Below are 25,986 nucleotides of genomic sequence, written 5' to 3' on the forward strand. Positions count from 1 at the left end.
GTGACTCTGAGGGGGTTTTACCTCACCTAGTATGCTCTAGACTGTGGATCTCAAATTTTTTGATCTCAGGACCCCTTTAAACTCTTAAAAATTATCGAGGACCCCTCTCCCACAGCTGTTCATCCCAAGGGCACTCCTTACTTAACAGCCTGCACTCTGAACTGTCTCAGAGTTCACTTCCTGGGGGAACTTAACCTGTGAAAAGTGTCCAGCACAGGACCTACCATATTTATGCTTAAAGTATTGCAGCAATTAGTTTCCTCAGCTACATGTGGGGATTATTCATTTTGTAAAGAGGTTTTTAAAATCTCTTAAGGTATTTCTTGGATAATAGGATTTACGAAAAATACGGTATAATCATTAGGGAAATGCAAATTAAAACCACAGTGAGGTACCACATGACACCCATTAGGATGGCTATTATTAGAAAAAGAAAGAAAAGAAACAAGCTTTGGCAAGGATGTGGAGAAGTTGGAATGCTTGTGCATTGCTGGTAGGAATATAAAATTGTGCAGCTGCTGTGGAAGACTGTGTAGCAGTTCCTCAAAAAGTTAAACATAGAGCTATCATATGATCCAACAATTTTACTTCTAGGTATATATCCAAAAGAACTGAGAGGAGTGACGTGAACAGATTTTTGTACATCCATGTTTATAGCAGCATTATTCACAATAGCTGAAACATGGAAGCAACCCAGATATCCACAGACAGATGAACGGAAGCAAAATATGGTGTGTTCATACGGTAGAATATTATTCAGTCTTAAAAAGGAAGGAAATTCTGAGACATGCTACAACAGTGATGAACATTGAAGACGTCATGCTAAGTGAAATAAGCCAGTAACAAATGAACAAATACTGTATTATTCCTCTTATATGAGGTATCTAGAAGAGTCAGATTGATAGAAAGTACAGTGGTAGTTGCCAGAGGCTGGGGGGAGGGGAGAATGGGGTGCTATTGCTTAATGCATACAGCATTTCAGTTTGGGATGATGAAAAAGTTCTGGAGGTGGATAGTAGTGATGGTGGTACGATAATGTGAATATACTTAATGTCTCTGATTTGTACACTTAAAAATGGTTAAAATGGAAATGTTTATGTTATGAATATTTCACCACAAAAAGTTTTTAAAAAATTAAGTATAAGGGGCTTCCCTGGTGGCGCAGTGGTTGAGAGTCCGCCTGCTGATGCAGGGGACACGGGTTCGTGCCCCGGTCCGGGAAGATCCTGCATGCCGCGGAGTGGCTGGGCCCGTGAGCCATGGCCGCTGAGCCTGCGCGTCCGGAGCCTGTGCTCCGCAACGGGTGAGGCCACAACAGTGAGAGGCCCGCGTACCGCAAAAAATAAAAATAAAAAAATTAAGTATAAGTATGTTTGAAATCTTGCAATACATTGGTTGCATAAAATAGTTAATGAGTCATTCCTTTTTATTGCCAAATAATAGTTCATTGTAGGGATATACCACCTTGAAAACATTATGCTAAGTGAGAGAAGCCAGTCACAGAAGACCACGTATTGTAGGATTCATTTCTGTGAGAGGTCTGGAAGAGGCAAGTCCATAGGGACAGAAACTGGTTTAGTGGCTGCCTCGGGCTAGGAGGAGACATGGGATGAAAAGAGGAAAGGCTGCTAATGGTGTTAATGGACACAGGGTGTTTTGAGGCGGAAAGATGATTATGTTTTAAATTGACTGTGGTGATGGTCATACAACTCAGTGGCTATACTGAAAATCACTAAATTCACTTTAAATGAGTGAGTTATATCTCAATAAAGCTTTCGTTAACAAAAAGGTTAATGAAAACCAAAATCGTAGAAAAGACTCTTGAGGAATATCTTTCCTGATTGACCTAGGAAATTAAACTCTTATGCCTCCGTGTGGAAATGTTCATGGGTTTTCTTGTATTTCCCTTCAGTCATTCAGTAAGTATTTATTGAAATTTTTCTGTGGGAAAACAACACTATTGAAGGTACATAGTGATCAACAACAAAAAATATTGTCTTAAACCACGGTGTCTGCCTTTCAGAAGCTTGCTCTCTGATTAAGGAGACAAGCCATACACACATGAAATGAGATTAATTAAGACAATGCCATGTTGGAGTTCAATTATCAACTCATGTCCACTTGCCACACACAACTAACCGAAAGCATTATTATTGTAAAATTAGTGATACTGAAAATAAGATTTCACCATGGTTAAGAGCAAGGGCTCTGGAGTCAGACTGGTCTGAATCCTGGCTCCATCGTTTACTAGCTGTGTGACCTTGTGCAAGTTACTTAACTTCTCTGTGCCTCAGCGTCCTCCTGTTGAAAATGGGGATGATTATGATAATAATGGCACCTACTTCAGAGAGTTGTTGTGAGGATTAGATGTGTTAATACACGTAAAGTGCTCAGAACAGATCCTGGCACATAGTAAACACTCAATGAAAGTATCAGTTACTGTTATTTCCAGAAAACTGTGGGTAATCCCTTTGATGAATATTGAATATTTGTCCAGTGAAAAAACTTAAACATACATTTTAAAGACACTTCTTAACAGAGCTGTAACCCTTTTGCTGGAGATTTTGGCAGCACATATAGCAGGAATGTCACAGTCTTATTGGCCCCAGGTATCTAGAATGTCCAGTATCCTGATTGGGCACAAAGTAGGGGCTCAGTAAGTATTAGAATTCGGTGAAAAAGTTTAGATTAAAATGTTAACATTTTTGGATGATACAATTATGTAAGTTTTAAGCCAGTTTCTAATTTTTTTCTCAAAATGACTGGATTACTTTTATTTGTTTATATAATTTTATTGTTAATATTTCAAGCCTACAGAAATGTATAGAGACCCACATGGTGAACACACATATACCCATTACTTAGCTTTATTAAACTGTAACCCCATGCCCTATTTACCTGAGTTTCCTTTAAGAATTAAAACATTACAGAGTTGACACCCTGTCTCTCCAACACCACCTCTCCCTAGAAGTGTCATTGTCTTGAATATTTTTATACTACTACAATGAGGGTATTCATAAATAATATAGGGGTTTTTGCATATTTTAAAACTCTATACAAATGGTAATCTGTACATGTATCATTCTGAAACAATCTTTTTCATTCAGTACTTTGTGAGACTCATTCATGTCGATACATGTAGCTCTAGTTCATTCATTTTCCTTGTAGAGAGCTCCAGAGTGTGTGTGTTCACTTATCCATTCTCCTGAAAGAGGACATTTATATCGTTTCCATGTTTTCGCTGTTACAAATGGGGTTGCTCCGAAAATTCTTGGGCATATATACAGATTTCTCTAAACGTCCATCTAGAAGTGATATTTGTATCTTCCACTTGACTAGATATTGCCAAATTGCCTTGTAAAGTACTTGTACTCTCACCAGCCATGCCTGGAAGTTTCCATTGCTTCACATCCTCGCCAGAAGTTGTTATTTGTTGTGCTTTTAAAAGTTTTGCCAGTTTGATGGATATGAAATGGTTTCTTATGTAAAGCCTTTAGAATGTTGCCTGGCACATAGTAGGGTCTCAGTAAGGATGAGTTATTATTTTAATTACCATTTCCATAATCAATATGGGTCGGGCACCTTTTCATTTGTTTGCTGGTCATTAAAAGTTTCCTGTTCTGAAAAACAAATACTGTATGCTAACACATATATATGGAATCTAAAAAAAAAAAGGTTCTAAAGAACCTAGGGGCAGGACAGGAATAAAGACGCAGACATAGAGAATGAACTTGAGGACATGGGGAGGGGGAAGGGTAAGCTGGGACAAAGTGAGAGAGTGGCATGGACATATATACACTACCAAACATAAAATAGATAGCTAGTGGGACGCAGCCGCATAGCACAGGGAGATCAGCTTGCTGCTTTGTGACCACCTAGAGGGGTGGGAAAGGGAGGGTGGGAGGGAGATGCAAGAGGGAGGAGATATAGGGATATATGTATACATATAGCTGATTCACTTTTTTATACAGCAGAAACTAACACAACATTGTAAAGCAATTATACTCCCATAAAGATGTTAAAAAAAAAGTTTCCTCTTCTGTGAATTACCTCTTCATGTCCCTTCCCCATTGTTCTTCTACTAGGTTGTCTTTTTCTTATTGATTTATAGAAGTCTTTATATTTTCTTGCACTAATCCTTTGTTGCTTATGTATTCTGTGGCCTGTCTTTAACTTCATTTATGGTGTATTTTGTCATTCAGAATTATATTTTTTTATTTTAATATACTCAGGGCTTCCCTGGTGGCACAGTGGTTGAGAGTCCGCCTGCTGATGCAGGGGACACGGGTTCGTGCCCCGGTCCGGGAAGATCCCACATGCCGCGGAGCGGCTGGGCCCGTGAGCCATGGCCGCTGAGCCTGCGCGTCCGGAGCCTGTGCTCCGCAACGGGAGAGGCCGCAACAGTGAGAGGCCCGCGTACTGCAAAAATAAATAAATAAATAAAATAATAATAATAATATACTCAGATTTATCATTTCCCCCTTTGGGTTGTGCTTTTTATTGTTTAAAAAATCTTACCCTATTAGTGGTTATGAATTCTCAAAGGAACTCTATTTTTCTGCCCAGAACCCAGGCCTAGGTAGGCAATCTTTCATTTAGTCTCCTCTGCCAGTGGACAGGTTTTTTCCTAATTTGCCATTTCACTGAGGGGATAACTAATTGATGGTCCAACACTAATATAAGGTTCTTGGTTCCAAAGCCTTGGCTCCTCTCTCTGCATGTGCATTGTACTGATTAGTACTAGGTTCAGCTGAGAGCAACAGAGCTCCAAAATAATAGAGGTATAAGTGAGAGAAAAATTGTCTCATATAACAGTCCAGAGTAAGGCAGGCCACGCCGGCATGGAGTGTTTGTCCCTACCATGTTCTCAGGTAACCAGGCTCTTTCTATATTGTTCTTCCAGTCCATGTGGTCTCTGTATCTCAGGTAACCTCATGGTCCAAGATGGCTGCTCCAGCTCTAGCCTTCGTTTGTACATTCCAGCCAGCAGAAAAGAGTAAGAGGTCAAGAAGAAGGGACATGGCAGCTGTCTTTTAAGGAAGATCCTCAGTAGCTTCCAAATAACATTTTCTTTCATATCCCATTGGTCAGAACTTAGTCATGGTAGTCTTTATTCTGTGTGACTGTGTCCAACTAAAAATTAGGAGTTCTGTTATAGATACAGAGGAGAATGGATATTAGGGGATGACAGTCTTGGCCACAGTGGTCAAATCTCAAGTCATTAGATGACAAGTTACCCATATACCACTATAGTTTTTAGTTCTCTCATCCTTTCTGCCACCTTATTTTCTTGTACTCTCAACTGTGCCTTTCAGACAGTCATTCAATAAATATTTATTGAGCATCTACTATGGAACCAGGAACTGTTTTCAGGAATTACACCAGTGAACAAGGCAAAAGCCCCGCCCTCATGAAGCTTACATTCTAATTGAAGGAGGCAGACCGCAAACAAACCAGAAAATACAATACTATAATGTCAGAGGGTATGAATTGGGATGGAGAAAAGTAAAGCATGTTTACTAAGGGGATGGGGAGTGCTGGGAGTGGAGGGAGCAGTTATTATCTCAGGGAAAACCGACATTTGGGTAGAAACCTAAATGAAATGAGGAAGAAAGCTACGACGTTATTTTGGGTGAGAGCATTTCAGGCAGAGGTAAGAGCCAGTGCAAATGCCCTGAGGTGGAAGTGGACATGGTATGTTCAAGGAAGAGCAAGGAGGCCTGTGTGACTGGAGCATGGCTGGAAAGTGGAGAGAGAGAGAGCAGCAGTACACCAGAGGTCCCAAAGTGCCAGATCAGCCAGAGCTTCGAAGGATTTTGCTTTTATTGGAGTGAGAAGAGAGGCCATGGGAAGGTTGTTTTTCTTTTTTTAATATAATTTAATTTTTAAAAAAATTTTATTCATTCATTTATTTATTTACTGGCTGTGTTGGGTCTTCTTTGCTGTGTGCAGGCTTTCTCTAGATGTGGCGAGCGGGGCTGCTCTTCGTTGCGGTGCGTGGGCTTCTCATTGCGGTGGCTTCTCTTGTTGTGCAGCATGGGCTCTAGGTGCACAGGCTTCAGTAGTTGTGGCACGCGGGCTCAGTAGTTGTGGCACACGGGCTCAGTAGTTGTGGCACGCGGGCTCTAGAGCGCAGGCTCAGTAGTTGTGGCGCACGGGCTTAGTTGCTCCCCGGCATGTGGGATCTTCCCTGACCAGGCCTCGAACCCGTGTTCCCTGCATTGGCAGGCGGATTCTTAACCACTGCACCACCAGGGAAGCCCAGAACATTCTCTTCTTATTCCTTTTTTTTTCAGTGAAATCAGTAGAAAAATCATTTGCTAACAGTGACACGGTAGAGAGAAAACTGGAGGTTTGAGGAGAGGGGAGACGGTGTGAAAAATCTTTTTTTTAAATACAGTATATTATGCAACATTATGCAAAGTAGGATTATAAGGTAGAATCAAGGAACAGACAGTGAAGATGCTGCTTTATTTTTTTTAAATAAATTTTTATTTGTTTATTTTTGGCTGCGTTGGCTCTTTGCACGCTGGCTTTCTCTAGTTGTGGTGAGCAGGGGCTGCTCTTCATTGTGGTATGTGGGCTTCTCATTGCAGTGGCTTCTCTTTGTTGCGGAGCGCGGGCTCTAGGCGTGCAGGCTCAGTAGTTGTGGTGCACGGGCTTAGTTGCTCCGTGGCATGTGGGATCTTCCCGGACCAGGGCTCAAACCCATGTCCCCTGCACTGGCAGGCAGATTCTTAACCACTGCACCACCAGGGAAGTCCTGAAATATCTACTTGTGATGTTATATTTTGTACAACATTTCTAGGTGTTCGTTGTGGGAGGGATTTTTGCGTCATCCAATGAGCAGTTTGCTGTTGTAGCTCACTTTTATGATGAGGGAAAAAGGTCATTTTAAATTAAAAGACTTGTAGGTACTTACAATCATCCTATCCAAAATAAGCCAAAAGATGCTTTACTTAAGAAACTGACATATTAGACAACATAGAAAAAAGAAACAATCAAAAATCTAAAATGTTTCTTACAGACTCACAGACATAGAGAACAGACTTGTGGTTGCCAAGGGGAAGGGGGGTGGGGGAGGGAAGGACTGGGAGTTTGGGATTAGCAGATGCAAACTATTATATAGAGAATGGATAAACAAGAAGGTCCTACTCTATAGCACAAGGAACTATTTTCAGTATCCTGCAATAAACCATAGTGGAAAAGAATATGAAAAAAAAATGTATGTTAAGTATAACTGAATCACTTTGCTGTACAGCAGAAATTAACCCAACATTGTAAATCAACTCTACTTCAATGAAATTTTTTAAAAAATCTAAAATGTTTCTTAAATTCCAGAAAGTGAATAAAATAGAAACTAAATTGGCTTTCCCCTTTATTTACGTGGGAGGTGTGACATCAGAGAGTGATTCGTCTAATGTCTCTTGCTCCCACCAAGACTTGGTGAGTGTCATCATATAGGCAGGGTGAACTCCCGTGATGTTTGGCCACTGGTCTCGTTTCCAGAGAAGAACACTGCTGCTGTCCAATGCCACACTGAAAACAGGGCAAAGGACTAGAAATTGAGGACCAATGCCACAGATGTCTTGGGTAGATTAGCTGAGTCCTAGCCACCAGCAGACGGCTTGGCCCCAAGCTAAAGCACGTCTGAATGTCCAGTCTGGAGACCAGTGGAGACAAGGGCCAGACCTAGTCCAGCCGGTCCCTGAGGTTAGACAGAGCCAGCATGCGCATGCGTTCAAGCGCTCGCTCCCATTCTCTGCTTTTCACCGGGACTAGATTACAGGGCATCAGTTACCCTCTCCTCCCAGGCCACCTCATGAAACAGTGGCATACATTAATAGATCGTTTCTCCAGTGCCAGATGAAGGAAGAGGCAAACTAATCTGTAGCTTATGCTTCGTGCTATGAGGAACTTAAAAAACCTGGGAAGGGACATGTGCTTCCACCTACCATAGTTATAGAGGATTTTTCTTTGCAGCCTTCAACTTTAACTGTCCATGTCAGAAAGCAATATGGACAAGTACCCGAATTAAAACGGTGTCGATATGGAGGAAGAGGTGGGGCAGATTCGAGAAGTATTTAGGAAGTGAGTTCTGTAGGACTTGCCCGATTAGATGTGGGAAGGAAGGTGAGGATTCTAGAGCAACAAAATCCAGCCCACTTACTTCTGTACGACCCATGGCCTAAGAATGGATTTTACATTTTTAAATAGCTGGCAAAAATCAAAAGAAGACTATTTTGTAACATATGAAAAGTATGTGAAAATATTTCAGTGCACCTAACTGCAGATTTATTGGAACTCAGCCCCACCCATTTGCTACATGCTGTCTATGGCTGCTTTCATTCTGCAATGGCGGGGTTGAGTAGTTGTGACAGAGACCATGTGGCCTGCAACGCCTCAAATATTTCCTATTTGGCCCTTCATGGAAAAAGTACGCCGACCTAGATGACTTGCGGGTTTGTGGCCTGGGTGACTGGATGGGAGATGTCATCGCTGAGATGGGGAACACAGGAAGAGAAGCAGGTTTCTAGGGAAGAGGAGGAGGTCGGGTGGGGGCATGGTGATCCTGAGGTGCCCATGGGCCCCGAAGGTGAGAAGCCCAGCAAGCAGCTGGGTTTAAGGCTCTAGAACTTGGGAGAGAGGCCACGTTTAGAACCCTAAAGATGTGGCATGGTGCAGGTGAAGACTAGAGGGCGTTTAAGAATTCATCTGAGAATTGGAATTATCTTCAGTTTAGTCTCCAGTCTTCCTAGGATGTAAGGCCTTTTCTTGTTTAAATTACAGCTAAATGGTGAGGTGGGAGGGGGCATAGGTAGATCTTTTTTTTTTTTGAACATCTTTATTGGGGTATAATTGCTTTACAATGGTGTGTTAGTTTCTGCTGCATAACAAAGTGAATCACTTATACATATACATATGTTCCCATATCTCTTCCCTCTTGTGTCTCCCTCCCTCCCACCCTCCCTATCCCACCCCTCCAGGCAGTCACAAAGCACCGAGCCGATATCCCTGTGCTATGCGGCTGCTTCCCACTAGCTATCTACCTTACGTTTGGTAGTGTATATATGTCCATGCCTCTCTCTCGCCCTGATTTTGCTGCTCTAGGTTGTGCTACGGCAGAGGGGAGAAAAACAAACCCAAAAGGCAGCATTTTGGTATTCCTGAATTCACATGGATTCCTTCTGAAAACAATTGTCTCTCACAATATAAAAATAACATTAGAATATGACTCAGCCATAAAAAAGAATGGAATAATGCCATTTGCAGCAACATGGATGCAACTAGAGATTATCATAGTAAGTGAAGTCAGTCAGACAGAGAAAGACAAATATGGTATCGCTTATATGTGGAATCTAAAAAAATGGTACAAATGAACTTATTTACAAGACAGAAATAGAGTCACAGATGTAGAAACAAACTTATGGTCACCAGGGGGGAAAAGGGAGGAGGGGGATAAATTGGGAGATTGGGATTGACATATACACACTACTATATATAAAATAGATCACTAAAAAGGACCTACTGTACAGCACAGGGAACTCTACTCAGTACTCTGTAATGACCTACATGGGAAAAGAATCTAAAAAAGAGTGGATATATGTATACACCTAGCAACTGCCTTCCGACGTCAGGAAACTGAGGCTTTCCTCCTCTTTCCTTCCTTCCTCATCTTTTTATGCTCCAGCATCTCTCTTCTTTTTCCCTTGATTCATCTCAGCGTGGTGGCTCAGAGTGTGAATTTTTACACCAGATTCCCTGGGTTCAAACTCCAGCTCTGCCACTTATTGTGTGATCTCAAACAACTTATCTAGCGTCACTGTGCCTCAGTTTCCCCAGTCATAAGATGGTGGGTAATATTAGTAATTGCCTCACAAATTTGTAGTGAGAATGAAATGAATTCTTGTATGCAAAGCACTTATAACAGTGCCAGGCACATATTTAAGTACTGTCTGAGTTACTATTTATGTCATCATTCCCTTCCACATCCTTTTTTCTCCTTTCCTCATTGTTTACTGTCCTGCAATGATCCCACTTGGATTACTGCCTAGGCTTGAGTTTCCTTTCATGAGTGCTGCGGTTGTTGTGTATTTATTCAATGTGGAACCTCACAGAGGTGAATCCTCACGTGTATCAGTCAATTCCAGGTGTCGGTCACCTTGGTAAGATGCCTGCCTCTCAAACCAAAAACAAACAACCGACTTGTCCTGGGCAGGAGAACTTTCATTGGCATATCTATTGGGACACTGACTCTCCATCTTCCCCAGGAAGATGTCACAGTGTCTAGGAGGGACCTCCCGGGCTGCGAAGTAGGCTGTGGGTGGTGAGAAGCAGGGAGAAAAAGCGAGGGCCCCAGGTTAAGATGTCACTGAAGTTGTGCCAGTCTTTTTTAAGGCTAGATGTCTCAGATGTTTACTTCCTTTTTGTTCCTCCTTCGAGTTTAATAAAGATGTCCTTCCTTCCTCCTTTGACTGTCATTGTTTTAATTTACATTTCTTTAATAAGAAAGTTGAACATTTGTTCATATATTTATAAACCATTTGTGTTTTCCCTCCTGAAAATTGCCTATTCATGTCCTTTACCCATTTTCCTATTAGAAAATTCATCTTATTGATTTGTAAGAATGCTTTTTATATTAAGGATATTTATAATCTATCATAGAGCTGCAAATATTTTACTCAGTTATTTTTCTTTTGACTTTACTTATAATGTTTTTAGTTTAAAATTTTGGGGGGACTTCCCTGGCAGTCCAGCGGTTAAGACTCCGTGCTCCACTGCAGGGAGCACGGGTTCGATCCCTGGTTGGGGAAGTGAGATCCCACACACTGCGGCGCGGCCAAAAAAAAATAAAATTAAAGATAAAATAAAAAATAAATACAATTTGGGGGATCGAATTTATCAGTTGCTTATTCTTTTTGACTTCTGAATTCTGAGTCTTCATTGGAAAGACCTTCCCAACCTCAAGACTGTACACATAGCAATACATGTTCAATTCTAGCTCTTTAAGGGTCTTGTTTTTTTAACTTTTAAATCTATGATCAATTTGAAATTGATTTTTTTGTAAATAGTAAGGTAGGGATCCCTTAACTTTTGTGCAGATACTTAGCTGATTATTACAATACTATTTATTGAATAATCCCAACATGATTTATTGATTTATTTTTTGAAATTAAACCTTTGTCATATAGATTTTTACATATATTATTCTGTTACATCCTTCTGCCTGCCTATTTCCATATTAGTAAGTTCCCAGTTTGAAAAAAATTATTGACTTTTTCTTTTGGAGCAGTTTTAGGTTCACAGCAAAATTGAGAGGAAGGTGCAGAGATTTCCCATGTACCCCTTTCCCACAGGTGCGCGGCCTCCCCCATTACCCACAGCCCCCACCAGAGGGGTGCATTTGTTACCAAGCGTGAAGCTACACTGACACATCAGAATCACCCGAAGTCTGTAGTTTACCTTAGGGCTCACTCTTGGTGGTGTACATTCTATGGGTTTGGACAAATCTATAATGATATGTATCCATCATTATAGTATCATACAGAGTATTTTCCCTGCCCTAAAAATCCTCTGTGCTCTGCCTATTCATCTCCCTCCACCCACTTTCCAAACAGCAATCACTGATGTTTTTATTGTCTCCATAGTTTTGCCTTTTTTTTTTTAACAAGGATGTCCACCTTTTTTCCAGAATTTATTTATTTATTTTTGGGCTGCACTTTGCGTCATGCGGGATCCTAGTTCCTCGACCAGGGATTGAACCTGCGCCCCCTGCGTTGGAAGCGCGGGGTCTTAACTACTGGACTGCCAGGGAAGTCTTTCCATAGTTTTGCCTTTTCTAGAATGTCATATAGTTGGAGTCATACAGTATGTAGCGTTTTCAGACTGGCTTCTCTCACTTAGTAATATGCATTTAGGGTTCCTCCATGTCTTTGTAGGGCTTGATAGCTCATTTCTTTTTAGGGCTGAATAATATTCCATTGTCTGGACGTACCTCAGTTTATTTATCCACTCAGCTACCAAGAAGGACATCTTGGTTGCTTCCAAGTTTTGGCAATGGTGAATAAAACTGCTATAAATATTCCTGTGCAGGTTTTTGTGTGGACATGTTATCATTTCCTTTGGGTAAATAGCTGGATCATATGATAAGAGTATTTCTAGTTTGTAGAAATCTGTCTTCCAAAGTGACTGTACCATTTTGCATCCCCATTAGCAACGAATGGAGTTCCTGCTGCTCCATATCCTTGCCAGGGTTTGGTGTTGTCAGTGTTCTAGATTTTAGCCCAGTCTCATAGATGTAGTGGTATCTCATTGTTTTTTTTTTGTTTGTTTTTTTTAAATTTATTAATTTATTTATTTTTGGCTGTGTTGGGTCTTCGTTTCTGTGTGAGGGCTTTCTCTAGTTGTGGCAAGTGGGGGCCAGTCTTCATCGCGGTGCGCGGGCCTCTGACTATCGCGGCCTCTCTTGTTGAGGAGCACAGGCTCCAGACGCGCAGGCCCAGTAGTTGTGGCTCACGGGCCTAGTTGCTCCATGGCATGTGGGATCTTCCCAGACCAGGGCTTGAACCCATGTCCCCAGCATTAGCAGGCAGACTCTCAACCACTGCGCCACCAGGGAAGCCCTCATTGTTGTTTTAATTTGCATTTTCTTGATGAGATATAATGTGGAACATTTTTGTAAATACTTCTTTTTCACAACTATGTTCTCCCAGTTTGTGGCTTGTCTTCTCATTCTCTTGACATTGTCTTTCACAGAGAACAAGTTTTTAATTTTAATGAAGTCCAGCTTATTAATTAGTTCTTTCATGGACCTGTCTTTGGTGTTGTATCTAAAAAGGCATCACTATGCCCAAGGTCATCTAGGTTTTCTGCTATGTTATCTTCTGGGAGCGTTATAGTTTTGCATTTTACATTTAGATCTGTGATCCATTTTCAGTTAATTTTTGTGAAGGGTGTAAGGTCTCTGTCTAGATTTGTTCTTTTGCCTATGGATGTCCATTTCTTCCAGTACCATGTGTTGAAAAGACTATATTTGCTCCATTGCATTGCCTTTGCTCCTCTGTCAAAGATCAATTGACTATATTTATGGGGGTCTATTTCTGGAGTCTCTATTCTGTCCCATTGATCCCTTTGTCTATTCTCTTGCTAATACCACACTGCCTTGATTATTGTAGCTTCACAGTAAGTCTGGAAGTCAGGTAACTAGTCCTCCCAATTTTGTTCTTCTGTAAATGCCCCGTTTTAATTAGGTATATTCTTCATTTTAAGGTCTGCTAGGGCAAGCCTTTGTTTCTTATTCGTCTATTTGGGGTATTCTCTTCGCTCTTTTTTCATCTTTATTCTCTCTGATAAACTTGAGAATCATTTTTTCAAGTTAAAAATATCCTTTAGGGATTTTGATTAGGATGGCATTGAATTTAGATATTTAGCGGAGAAGTCACATCTTTATAATTGTGACAAGGTATGCAACGCCATTGATTCAGGACTTTATTTTTACGTCATTCAGCAGATAGTCTTCTCGACCTAATGCTTCTTTCTTTCACGGCTAATATCGTAGAAGTCTTGGGTTTTGTTTTATTAGAGGAATTAAACTGCTTTATGGGTGGCAGCAGCAATAGAATTGGAATTGTTTGGCCAAGTTAGCGAGTTGGGAGTGTCACTAGTAGTGAGAAAGACTTCACCAGAAAGTGGAAGGGACAGCTACGGAGGTGGTGAAGCAGACCTTGAGCATCCTCAGGTTCTTGAGCAGAGCCCATCTGCAGACCAAGTGCCGAGTTAGAGATGAAGGTCAGGCGGACCCCTCCTGCTCGTGTATGCAGGCGCGCAAGCAGGCAGATAGTTGCAGCTGAGGGTAAAAAAACGTCATTAGTCGGGAGGCGAGATCTCCCAGTGGACTATTGGTAGGATGGCCAGCAGAAGGGTCCTTGAGGACAAACCAGCTGGTGGAGTAGCCTTCAAGGAGTCCAGTGAGGTAGGCAGCAGTGCAACTTGTGCCCTCCTGACATTAGGGGCCAGGTAGTTTTGTTGTAGGGGGGGCTGCCTGTGCACAGCAGCATTCCTGGTCTCTACGCGCTAGATTCCAGTATCTACCCCACCTTCCAAAACGTATGTCTTTGGCGGGGGCGGCAGGGGGCATCACTCCCAATTAAGAACCACCATTCTGAGATCTAAGGGACCAGAGAGCGAAGGAATAACCAAAGAAGTGAGCACGTGAGGCCAGCCAGCAGGGTGCTGGTGGTGACGTTTAGGGTCTAGGCAATTCAGTCTTGGCCGGTTGGCCTCCTAGAAACGGGAAGTGCAAGATAACCACCCACACTCTGCCACAGCCTGGTAGATGGGGTGGGATGGTGCGGGTAGCTGACTTCCTACGGATGCCCCAACATCAGAGCAGGGGGAGGAAGCAGAGTAGGGGCAGGGACTGATTTGCTCACGGCCATCTGAAGGAAGAAATCCTTGCTGGGGAATACCTGGCAGGGAGGGAGAATGATAGTAGAGAGGTATCCATCCATGAGGAAAATTTCAGATTTGGGGTGGAGAGAGGGAAAATATAGCCAGTTCCACCTCAAGACATTTCCTTAATGCAGGCTTGTCCGATCTTGACTAAATGTCAGTTTCTCCAAGCTGCAGTGGCTGCAGAAACTTGCTGAAATGCCCTTAGGTGAGATGAGCTGGAGTTATGGGTCACAGTTGTGGAAGCTGATTCATTCAGACAGTGATCGCTGAGAAGCTAGTGTGAGGAGAGCGCACAGCATAGGAGTGTGGCAAGCTCTTGGATGAAGGAGGAAGAGGACAGGGTCTAGGAGGGGATTGGGAGGGAGGGGCCGGCGCTTCACTGCAATGCACGGGGAAAGTAGGCCTCAACTCCAAGCCCCATCACCTAAAGTGAGGATGAAATGTCTTTAAACAAGATTGGTTGGGCGAATTTGCCCCTAAAGGATTTCTATAGCTACAAAGAAATGGGTAGGAAATGGGAAAGGGAAACTGAAAACTTTTCTGATCTTTTTCATGAGAGCTGGTTATCTGTGAACATTGACAGCAGAAATCCAAATGAGAGATACAAATTAAACTCAGTTGAAGGAGGCTGTGTATTTAGAGACTCTCTATAGAGGGAATACTGAGGGAGTAAATCCCACCAGTTCAATCGCAAATCCAAAACCACTTCTGTGTAATTCTGAGAGCGGAAGGAAGCCAGAGGAGGTAAGCCGAGAGGTCCTAGAGTTCAGGGGCCTAAGGGACAGCTTGTCAATGCTCAGATGTGTGTGGAAGCTATAAAGATAAATAACCGGCTTCTGTTCAGGAAGATAGACACAGGGGCAGGGTTGATATTCATCCAGGATACACCAGTATGGCAGTGTTTGCTGCTAACGGCCAGCATCTGTGCATGTTTGTCGGCGCCCATACCACACAGGAAATAACGTCCTTGCACGGGGCACAGCTCTCCAGCACACGGTGAGATCTAGTGAGGCCAGGGGTGATCTGTGGAATATCAAGTGGTAAAAATGGCCTGACCTTGACCCACCCATTGTCCCTACCCCACTTCCACCTGGAATGGAGAGATGGGTCCAGAGACATACAGGGTGTGGTGGCTGGCAAAATTCTGCTACGCTCTGGGGTAAAGATTACATTTCTTAGCTAACACACATATAGATGTAACAATCAAACAGATGTGCCAGGTATCACTGTCTGGGCTTTACATACCTTACTTCATTGAATTTTCACAATAATCTTAGGAGGTAGGTAAAATAAATACGTCCATTTTACAGATGAGAAAATGAAGGCATAGAGGGATCAAGTAACATGCCCAAGGTCCCACAGCTTGGTAAATGACAGTTGGTTTTCAGAGTCTGTGCACTTAACCACCATATGCTATATAGAAGGAATGCCAAAACTCTCAAAATGAGAGTAATCATTGGAGGGCAGACAAAGCCCCTGGGTAGGCTAGGAGGACCCCTAACTAGTCCATCCCCTGCCAAAGGCTCATCTAGAAGCACAGGGTTATCATGAAACACCCCTGGGGGCCATCACACTGGTGGCAGTTCCAAGAGAAAGGAGAATAATCACAAGATGGTTAAACCAACGGGGACAGAGTTGGAACTTTCCCTCCTGAAGATTCTCCTTCCACGGCTAGAACTTTAAGTTCTGTTTCCGTAACACAGGAGGAGGAAGTGGTGGTAGTGGTGGTGGGGTTACCTTATTTTCTGCGTAAATACCCCCAAATTACTTCCCTGAACACAAATTCTCTTACATGGGACCTGAATCGTCTTCAGCTGACCTTGTACCTACTTGGAGTCGCAGTGGAACAAAGTGCAGCCAAGTTTCCTTCCAGAAGTCTTTCATTTTCACCGTAGTTGTTCTGATAGGGATAACTTTGTCAACTCGGCCCTTTTCCCTCACTCGACCTCTTTCATTTTGTCTGTTTGTGTGTCTAGATTTAGTTTGGGATGTGGAGGGAGGGCATAGTACTGTCATCACGATTTACAGTGGTTCTGGAAGCATCTCAAATCCTGACAAAGAAGAATTCTGAAATAATTCACTGCGTGAGCACTATAGGACCTGATCGTCTTTGCATTGAACAGAACTCCACATCAATTTTAGGTCTGCTTTTGCTTCTTAATATTAAATGTTCAAGTACATCAGTTCCAGGCACTATTATTTATATCCCTCAAAGAGACATAAGATGTTCCTATTCAGGGATACAGAATTCAGAAGACCCAGTCCAGTTACTGACAGAAAAAGACTACCCTTGGAATAACTACTAGATTATAATTATAATCTCTCATCTGTATACCTGCCCACCGAATACTGCCTTGATCATTCATATACCTGGTTCACAATGGGAGATCAAAAAATTGTGGCGAGGGCTTCCCTGGTGGCGCAGTGGTTGGGAGTCCGCCTGCCGATGCAGGGGATGCGGGTTCGTGCCCCGGTCTGGGAAGATCCCACACGCCGCGGGGCGGCTGGGCCCGTGAGCCATGGTCGCTGGGCCTGCGTGTCCGCAGCCTGTGCTCTGCAGCGGGAGAGGCCGCAACAGTGAGAGGCCCGTGTACCGCAAAAAAAAAAAAAAAAAAAAATTGTGGCGAATGGTCCACAATTCACGGATTGCAGCCCTGAACTGCTCACGTGATAGCTTCCATTGGTTTCCTATCAGAGGCACACACTCGGCAGGCAGAATGAGGGGTCCAGAGCTTTTTAAGACTCTCAACTAGGAGATCTACTGAAGCAGTGATTATTACAAAATGCTACAATGCACGAAGAACAGACTTGTTGGTCAGAACTTGACTGAGGTAGGCTGAAAAAGTTTTCTAACATGGGAATGAAGCAACTAGAGCATACATTTTCTAGACAAAAAGAAAAGACTGATTTACTCAGTTTGAATCTAAGACAAAAGGATAAGGGAGTCAGAAAAACAAGATAGAGAATGTTACTTGATTTTACATGCACTCTATTATTTTTCCTTTGTATGTCCCTTGTGATACTGATTGGTTTTAATGGTCAGAGTTCACATAATAATTAAAATGAAGTTAATTTTTCAACTTCTTGTTAAAAACCCTGCCTAAGGTACTTCCTTAATGCACACACGCTAGTTCCTACCCATCCTTCAAGGCTGTGCTCCTCCACGAAGCCTTTTTTGTTCTACATCGAGAAAAGCTCTGCCTATTCAAGCACTTTCCATTACCACTGATTTGCTATTATCAGACCTCTTCATACCTTATGTGACTATGTCTTACCTTCTCAACTGCACTGTCTCTGAGGGCCGGGATATTGCCTTGATCATAATAAAAGCCCTGGAAGCATCTGCTTATCTAAACTGGCTTTATTTCCTAGAGACTGCTCAAGTACTTATTCTGTGGCAGGTACTGTTAGATTTCAGGGAAACAGAGGTGAAAAATTAGACACAGACTCTACCTTTACGGAGCTTACCTTCTTAGTAAAAAGGAAGAGAGGAAACTTTTTTGGTCTCTGTAGAAAGCTGCAGGAAGTTGCAGCAGGAGACTATAGGAAATAGTATATAATAGTTGAAAACACTGTGGACTGTGAGTTAGGATGCCTTGGTTTCATCTCTAATTTGATGTGTATCTTGAGTACATTTCTTAACCATTTCTCATCTATTTCCCTATATGTCATACACGGATCATATGATTACCAGGGGAAACTGAACTGGAAAACAGATGCAAGTCATGTTGGAGGGAACTTCCTCAACCTGATAAAAAGCATCTATGAAAAACCCACAGCTAATACCATACTTAAAGGTGAAAGACTGAAAGCTTTCTCCCAAAGATCAGTAATAAGACAAGGATGTCTTGCTCTCACCACTGCTATTTAACATTCTACTGGAAGTTCTAGCCAAGTGCCAAGTAAGAACATGAAATAAAAAGAATCAAGATTGGAAAGGAAGAAGTAAAACTATCTGTATTTTCAGATGACATGATCTTATATAGAAAACACTAAAGAACCCATAAAAAACTATTAAAGCTAATAAATGCATTCAGCAAGGTTTCGGGATACAAGGTCAATATACGAAAGTCAGTTGTATTTCTATAAACTAGCAATGAACAATCGGAAAATGAAATTAAAAAAAAACTCCCTTTACAATAGCATTAAAAAGAATAAAATACTAAGGAATAACTTTAACAAAAGAGGTGTAAGACTTCTAAACTGAAAACCATAAAATACTTTTGAAAGAAATTAAAGACAACCAAAGCAAACAGAAAAACATCCTACGTTCATGCATTGGGACACTTAATATTGTTAAGGTGGCAATATTCCCCAAATTAAGTTACAGATTCACAGCAAATTCTACCAAAATCCCAGCTACTTTTTTTTTTTTTTTGCAAAAATTGACAATCTGAGTCTACAATTCATATGGAAATGCAAGGGACCCAGAATACCCCAAACAGTCTTGAAAAAGAATGAAGTTGGAGGACCTGCACTTCCCAATTTAAAAACTTACTACAAAGCTACAGTAATCAAGACAATGCAGTACTGGCATAGGGACAGACATATAGATCAGTGGAAAAGAACTGAGAGCCCCGAATGAACCTGTACATTTATGGTCAACAGATTTTTGAAAAGGGTGCCAAGACAATTCAATGGGGGAGAATAGTCTTTTCAACAAATGGTACGAAGACAATTGGATAGCCACATGCAAAAGAATGAATTTGAACCCCTATCTCACACCATATACAAAACCCAGCTTGAAATGGATCAAAGACCTAAAAGTAAAAGTTAAAACTCCCAAACTTGAAGAAAATGTAGGTATAAATCTCCACGACCTTGGATTAGGCAATGTCTTCTTAGGTACAATATCAAAGCACGAGCGACAAAAGAAAACATAGATAAATTGGACTTCATCAAAATTAAAAACTTTTGTTTCAAAGGACACCATTACAAAAGTGAAAAGGCAACCCACAGAAATATATGGAAATCATATATCTGATAAGGAACTTGCATCTAGAACATATAAAGAACTCTTGCAACTCAACAATAAAAAGACAAACCAGTGTTTAAAAATGGGTAAAGAATCTGAATAGATTTATCTCCAAAGAACATAAAAACAGTCAACAAACACATGAAAGAATGATCAACTTCATTAGCCATTTGGGAAATGCAAACAAAAACCCCAATGAGATACCACTTCACACCCACCAGGAAGGTGATAATCAAAGAGGCAGATAATAACAAGTGTTGCTGAGAATACTGAGAAATTGGAATCCTTATTTACTGCTGCCGGCACTGTAAAGTGGTGCAGCTGCTGCGGGAAACAGTCTGGCAGTCCTTCAAAAGGCTAAACGTAGAGTTACCATATGACCCAGTAATTCAACTCCTAGGTATATGCCCAAGACAAATGAAAACATATCCACACAAAAACTTGTACGTGAGTGTTCATAGCAACATTATCAATAATAGCCCCAAAGCGAAAATAACCCAAATGTCCATCAACTGATGAACAGATTAAATGTGGTGTATCCATACAAAAGGAATATTATTCAGCCATTAAAAAGGAGTGAAATTCTGATACATGCTACAACATGGATGAGCCTTGAGAATATTATGCTAAATGAAAGAAGCCAGTTCCACAGAAGGCCACATATTGTGTGATTCTATTTATATGAAATGTCCAGAATACAGATCTATAGATACAGAAAGTTGATTACTGATTGTCAGGGGCTGGGGGCTGGTTGGTGGGCAATGGGGAGTGACTGCTAATGTGTATGCGGTTTCTTTTTGGAGTGATGAAAATTTCTAAAATTAATTGTGGTGATGGTTGCACAACTCTGAATATATTAAAAACCCTTGAATCGTGCATTTCAAATGGGTGAATTGTACGGTGTGTGAACCACAGCTCAATAAAGAGGAAAACAGAAGAGAAAAAAGCATGTTGGAAAAAGTTTTAAGATGCCATACACAGAGGCAAAATCTTTGAAGGATTTAGTCACAAGTTCAATCAGGAGTTGGATAAACATACATATACACTTTTCTTCAAGTAACCATTACGTGGTTTGGGACTAGAAAAAAAGCATTATTGTAACCGGAACCAGATGAACAAAGCACTCTTACAGGCCAAATCCCAGGACAGGGGAATAGCCTTGCTACACAAACCCACACTCCCCACCCCTTTTACTCTACTCCTTTCCCCTGTGGTTTTTTTTTTCCCCCCTGTGTTTTGATAGCTGAAGTAGTATATACTGTTAGAACAAGACTGAAGGTAGCCCACCATTTTGTGGATCACAAGCCTGAGATATGTGTCTGATTATTAATATTTTCAAGAGTTTGGAAATTTCCTATTATTCCAATACATTGCTCAGGTTCTGCATTTCAGATAAACCAGTATTTATAATCAAAGGCTTGGGTTTTTATTATGCTGACCTATTTAGTTTGTTAATTAACCAGTGAGTCATCTCTAGTTCTATGATACGTTGGTCAAGGTTCCAAGGCTGTTGCTACCACTGCTGCTCTTTGTTTCATTTCTAAAACGACGTTGACAGTATTTATTATAAGCAGTCAAATCACATGGTAACAATAACAATCCCATCTAGAGACAGGATGCCATTGGTGCACTGGTTACTTGGAAAACCTACATGGAATTGCTTACTTTCTCTACGGGTTATCACTGTAGTGATAAACTAACACTACTAATGGTGACTTTATTCACATTTTACAATATGGTCAAAGACTATCAAAACAAGAGCTTCCAGGGGAAATTGGACTCAAGCTTAACTGCAAAAATAATCAGTAGAGCAGAAACGTACTCTTTGATGTGAATTAATCTGTAGAGGCCAAATCACTTCATGAAATCATTAAACTATATAAACAGTAACACCTAATATATGCAGTGTTTCAAAACACATTTTGCTGGCTTTCTCTAGTCTAGCCCACCTTGTTCTCTGTATATAGCTTTCTGACCTCAGTCTGAAAGTTGGTGAAAAAAAATCTAGTGAAATTGTGCTATGACCCGGAGAACTCACCGGCCACAGAACACAAAATTCTCTTTAACTTTTCCTCTTTTCTCCTGAGCCATCAATAAGTCATGTCCAGTCTTTCCACAGAGTACCTCTTGTACTTGTCCTTTCTTCTCCATTCTTGTTCACATCTATGGGTTTATGGACTCATAACTAAAAATAACATTTAATCAAGTAGTCTCTCTGTTCAAAAACCTGGACTGGCTCCCTCATATTTACTGACTAAAGTCCAAATACTATTAGCCTGGTATTCAAGGCCTTCCAAAATCTAGGTCTGAACTTTCTTTCCACTACTCCCCTGAACAAAACTGGTCTCATCATCCCCTGAACTTCTGCAAATTCTTTTTGCACCTTTGCTTATGATGTTCCTCCTGCCTAGAACACCCTCTCACCTTTGAAAGCCTGTTCAAGGCTTACTTTGCCCATGAAACCATCCCTGAACATTACAACTCACAGTGGCCTCTCATTCCTTGAATGTGATATGAGCTATGGGCAATGTCCTTCATTTGTCAATGTTCATATACAACTTTTCTTGTCTTATATTGTTAATTCTTGTTTTATTTAATTTTGTGTCTATCTTGCCTCCTCAACTAGATTGCAAGTTCCTTGAGGGCAGGGGTCATTTGTTATACTTTAAAAAATTATCCACAGGGCACAATACTTTGCTGGGGGACATGATAGGGACTAGTTATTGACAAAAGAGCACTGAAGTTTCCCCAAGATGCCTCATTCTCAGAAGGCAGCACTCTCTCTAGGTGACGGTTCTTTACACATACATGCCAAATATAATCACTTTAAAGGTGAAACTAACTCTCCAGTTACCCCAAGATATTAAGGAATTACAAACTGCCTCTGAAATTTCTGAATCCCCTATTAAATACAAAATTAACATTTCATAAATAATTTCATGCTCCCCTGAAAGCTTAAAAATGACATGTAAAGAAAAATGGCCAAGCCAGGTGCATAATCTCTAAGGTTTACTCGATCACAAAGCATTTAAAAAGCCAAGGCTCCATGCGACCCATTTATATATTTCAGTGTCTGTTTTCCCTTTTCTTTTTGGTCTGTAAAATAAGCTAAACTACATAAGAAAAATAAGTCTAGGACTTAAAGTTTACATGAAAGGCAGCCAAAATTATATGGATAATTCAAGCTAAAAAAGTTCTTCGCATCTTGGTTTCTCCTGAATTATTTAGGTAGTCTGAGGCTTCTTCATAGTTAGAGATGTAATCCCTAGCTAGCAGTTGCTAAATCTGTGGTGCTTACGTATACCCACCCAAGAAACGCTGCAACCATCAAGTTCTATCGAAATGCTTGTTAAACTTGTAAACTGATGATCATTGTAAATGATCATTACAAAATCCCTACCCTCAGAATCTGCTGCTAAAGCTTTGGAGTTGCACTGACTGCAAATCTCAGAGATGTTTTGTTTAGCTCTATAGATAGCCTCAGCTGATGAAGCTCTGGCAACGAACGTTGCTTGCTAGGCAAACCTATGCCACAAAGGAATCCCTTGTCTTGTATGTCAGAGAGACCAACTGGAGTACCTAGCATCACTGGATCAAAACTTGAAGGATCGGTAACCCTGGTATTTCTATATATATCCTTTCTGTGTGAAATTTTCCTTTTTAAATAATGCTTTTGCTTCCCTTAGCCCAGTCTTGACCACTGGTAGGCAAGATTTCAAATCATCTCCCCAATTGGAAGTATCCATGTTTTATGGAAATTTTATCAATTTTTTTCCTCCAAGGATTAGTATGATAATAAATTTAGCTTCCTGCCAAGAAAAATGCTAAGTTCAAAGTATTATTTCCTTCACTTCTAATTACAAATAAGTTTTACCTTTTATTGTGTTCCATTATACAATTTTACACAGTACCATTATTATTTTAAGCAACAGTTGAGCAAATCGAATTAACGTTTTTGAGCTCTACTTCTCAGTATATAGATTTACCTAAAAAAGTACAAACCAAGCACAGTGGTGCAATTTTCCAGGCACTTTCAAGTTGCTTAAATATTTACAAATATGTAAGCACCCTGTTTGAAAGCATGAAAATTTTGGTGTCAGGAAGAAAACACTCCATGTACATCAAATCTTTAAATTTTAACATTTGCACAGCTCAAAATATTCCTGAGAAGGTTCGTTCTTGTTATCACTTTACATCTGCATGTCCTCATATCTCAGCAGCGTATCTTGGGGAACCATAACCTCTGTCACTCGACGTGCCACTAATCGCACAAAATACATGTAATGTGTTGCTCATCCAGGGAGAATGCATTGTGTCTTCTTGTAAGATCTGAAACGAAAGAAATCTGCATGTTTATCATGAGGTAAAGTAGCCGCTGCCCAAGAAGTATGTGTATATGAAATCGCAGGCATGTTTCAATTTATCACTGACACTTAGCTATTTAAAATGACATAAAGCAGAAAGAGCAAAGAAAAACATTACCGACTCAAGTCTTCAAAGCTGTATTACAAAGGCAGCATATCAAAAAAGCAGAAAAGATCTGGTTACTCATTAAGAAACACAGAAGGCTGTAAAATGCAAAATTCAACAGAAAGCGAGAGGTAATACAATCTTTAAAACAATTTTTTTAACCGATGGTCATAACGAGAGCCCTAAACGGTGGACTCTTGGATACAAGTTTATAGATCATCTTCTAAGAGTGGTTCTCAGGATCACTGTGGGACTTTTCAAACATGCAGATACCCATGCTCCTTCCCTGGAGACTTGGGAAATAATATTAAGTGAAGAGAAAATAAGTGAACATTTCTAAATACATACTATAATTATATAAGCTAATTAATACAGAAGACTTTTCTTGGAAATAAACTTCATAAGTATAAATTTTATATCCCATAAACATATAAACATACATATTAGTATAGATGTTTTAAAAATTATCCACTTTTTTAAAAGATTTTTTTTTGATATGGACCATTTTTAAAGTCTTCATTGAATTTGTTACAGTGTTGCTTCTGTTTTATGTTTTGTTTTCTTGGCCGCGAGGCATGTGGGATCTTAGCTCCCCGACCAGGGATCAAACCCGCACCCCCTGCGTTGGAAGGTGAAGTCTTAACCCCTGGACCGCCACGGAAGTCCCCCAAATTAACTATTTTGTGTGCTCAAAAGCAACAGAGATCTCATGCGTGGATTAGATAGAGGAAAAGAATAGCGTACACATCACATCCAACCTCTTTACTAAACTGTCCCAATTTAGGTCTCAAGCTTTCAATACTGGGTTCTCAAGTTAGCTCTGAAACTTCAGTATTAAGCCTGCAAATTAGTTTACAGTGGCAGCAACGCGTCATATCATTTGTGTTGCTACAAATCATGCCTTATATAAAGTCCGTAATAGAGAAATTTCCACTTATAAAAATCGTAACTCATGACACTAATCTGAAAGCACAGGAGAGGTTTAAGAGATGAGTGATTATCCACAACTGTCAGATGAGACGAGAAAATAGAGCATTCATCATGAACAAAACAGACCAAACAGAACTACAATGGCCACCACCAACTCTATCTAATTAAGACCTGCAATTAATAGTTTTAAGGTGATATACATCCCTTTTAAAAAGTCAAAAGCTTGACGAAGTTTTTAAAAGGACTTTATATTTTAGTATAGTGTAACAGATTACATTGAAAAGGGCCAAGGATATCCAGGCCGTATCTTTTTGTCAAGTAATCATTTATGGAGCTCATAGATAATTTGCAATGCACAGCTATATTTTATCTTATTTTGTATTATTATGTTCTCCTTTGGGAAATAATATGTCTCAAAGTGTATGACTAAAAAAAGGCTCTCTTTTATATGAGAATCTAATAGGAAATACTGACTTACAAAAATTCACTATAAAGTCAACATTTGCCCAAAGTAAGGCACACCTGAATATGAGGCGTTATGACAGTACAGCGTGCATAAATATAAACCAATAGAAACTAAGATTTTTCTTGGTTAGCTATCAATATATAATATCAAAGGTCTAAAATACTGGTCCCTAGAACTAAACAAAATAGCCATGGTTCATGGAAATTAAATGAGAGAGACAGGTGGGAAATAAGACAGCAGGTTTGTAAAATCCACACTTGACGGTGTTAAAAAAGAGATGAGAGGCCCAAAATGGAGTCACTTGCACTAAGCCCACGTCACCTGAGACTTAATACCTAACCTAATTGCAGTTTCAGCCTTTTCTAGGCAGGTAATCTTAAGCAGTCAAGAAAGTATGTGCATTACTTTCAGTCTGGAATTACCTGGTTGGCACTGGTGAGGTACTCCACCTGACAGACCCTTGCTGTGCCCCGTAGGAAAATGACCTTGCCTGAAAGAATCAGCTCTTTTCTAGAGTAACTTGTCCTGCCTCGTTCTACCTGTAAAAGTCTTCCATTTTGTAAAACTCTTCGGAGCTCCTTTCTGTCTGCTAGATGGGATGCTGCCCGACTCATGAATCACCGAATAAAGCCAAGATCTTTAAAATTTACTCAGTTGAACTTTTTCTTTTTAAACACAGGAAAAAATAACT

The 25,986-nt window shown here is 40.6% G+C and overlaps 1 protein-coding gene across 1 annotated transcript in view; it reads right to left on the bottom strand.

Moving 5' to 3' along the window:
* Nucleotides 1-19,342: 19,342 nt before the first annotated feature.
* DOCK11 (dedicator of cytokinesis 11) overlaps nucleotides 19,343-25,986 on the bottom strand; it is a 194,505-nt gene continuing 187,861 nt past the window's right edge. The window contains exon 53 of the mRNA XM_060138818.1: nucleotides 19,343-23,758. Within this exon, the coding sequence (XP_059994801.1) occupies nucleotides 23,636-23,758 (123 nt within the window). The 3' untranslated portion in view covers nucleotides 19,343-23,635. The remainder of the gene's footprint in view (nucleotides 23,759-25,986) is intronic.

The sequence above is a fragment of the Lagenorhynchus albirostris genome, chromosome X, assembly GCF_949774975.1.
Source record: "Lagenorhynchus albirostris chromosome X, mLagAlb1.1, whole genome shotgun sequence".
Lineage (NCBI taxonomy): Eukaryota > Metazoa > Chordata > Mammalia > Artiodactyla > Delphinidae > Lagenorhynchus > Lagenorhynchus albirostris.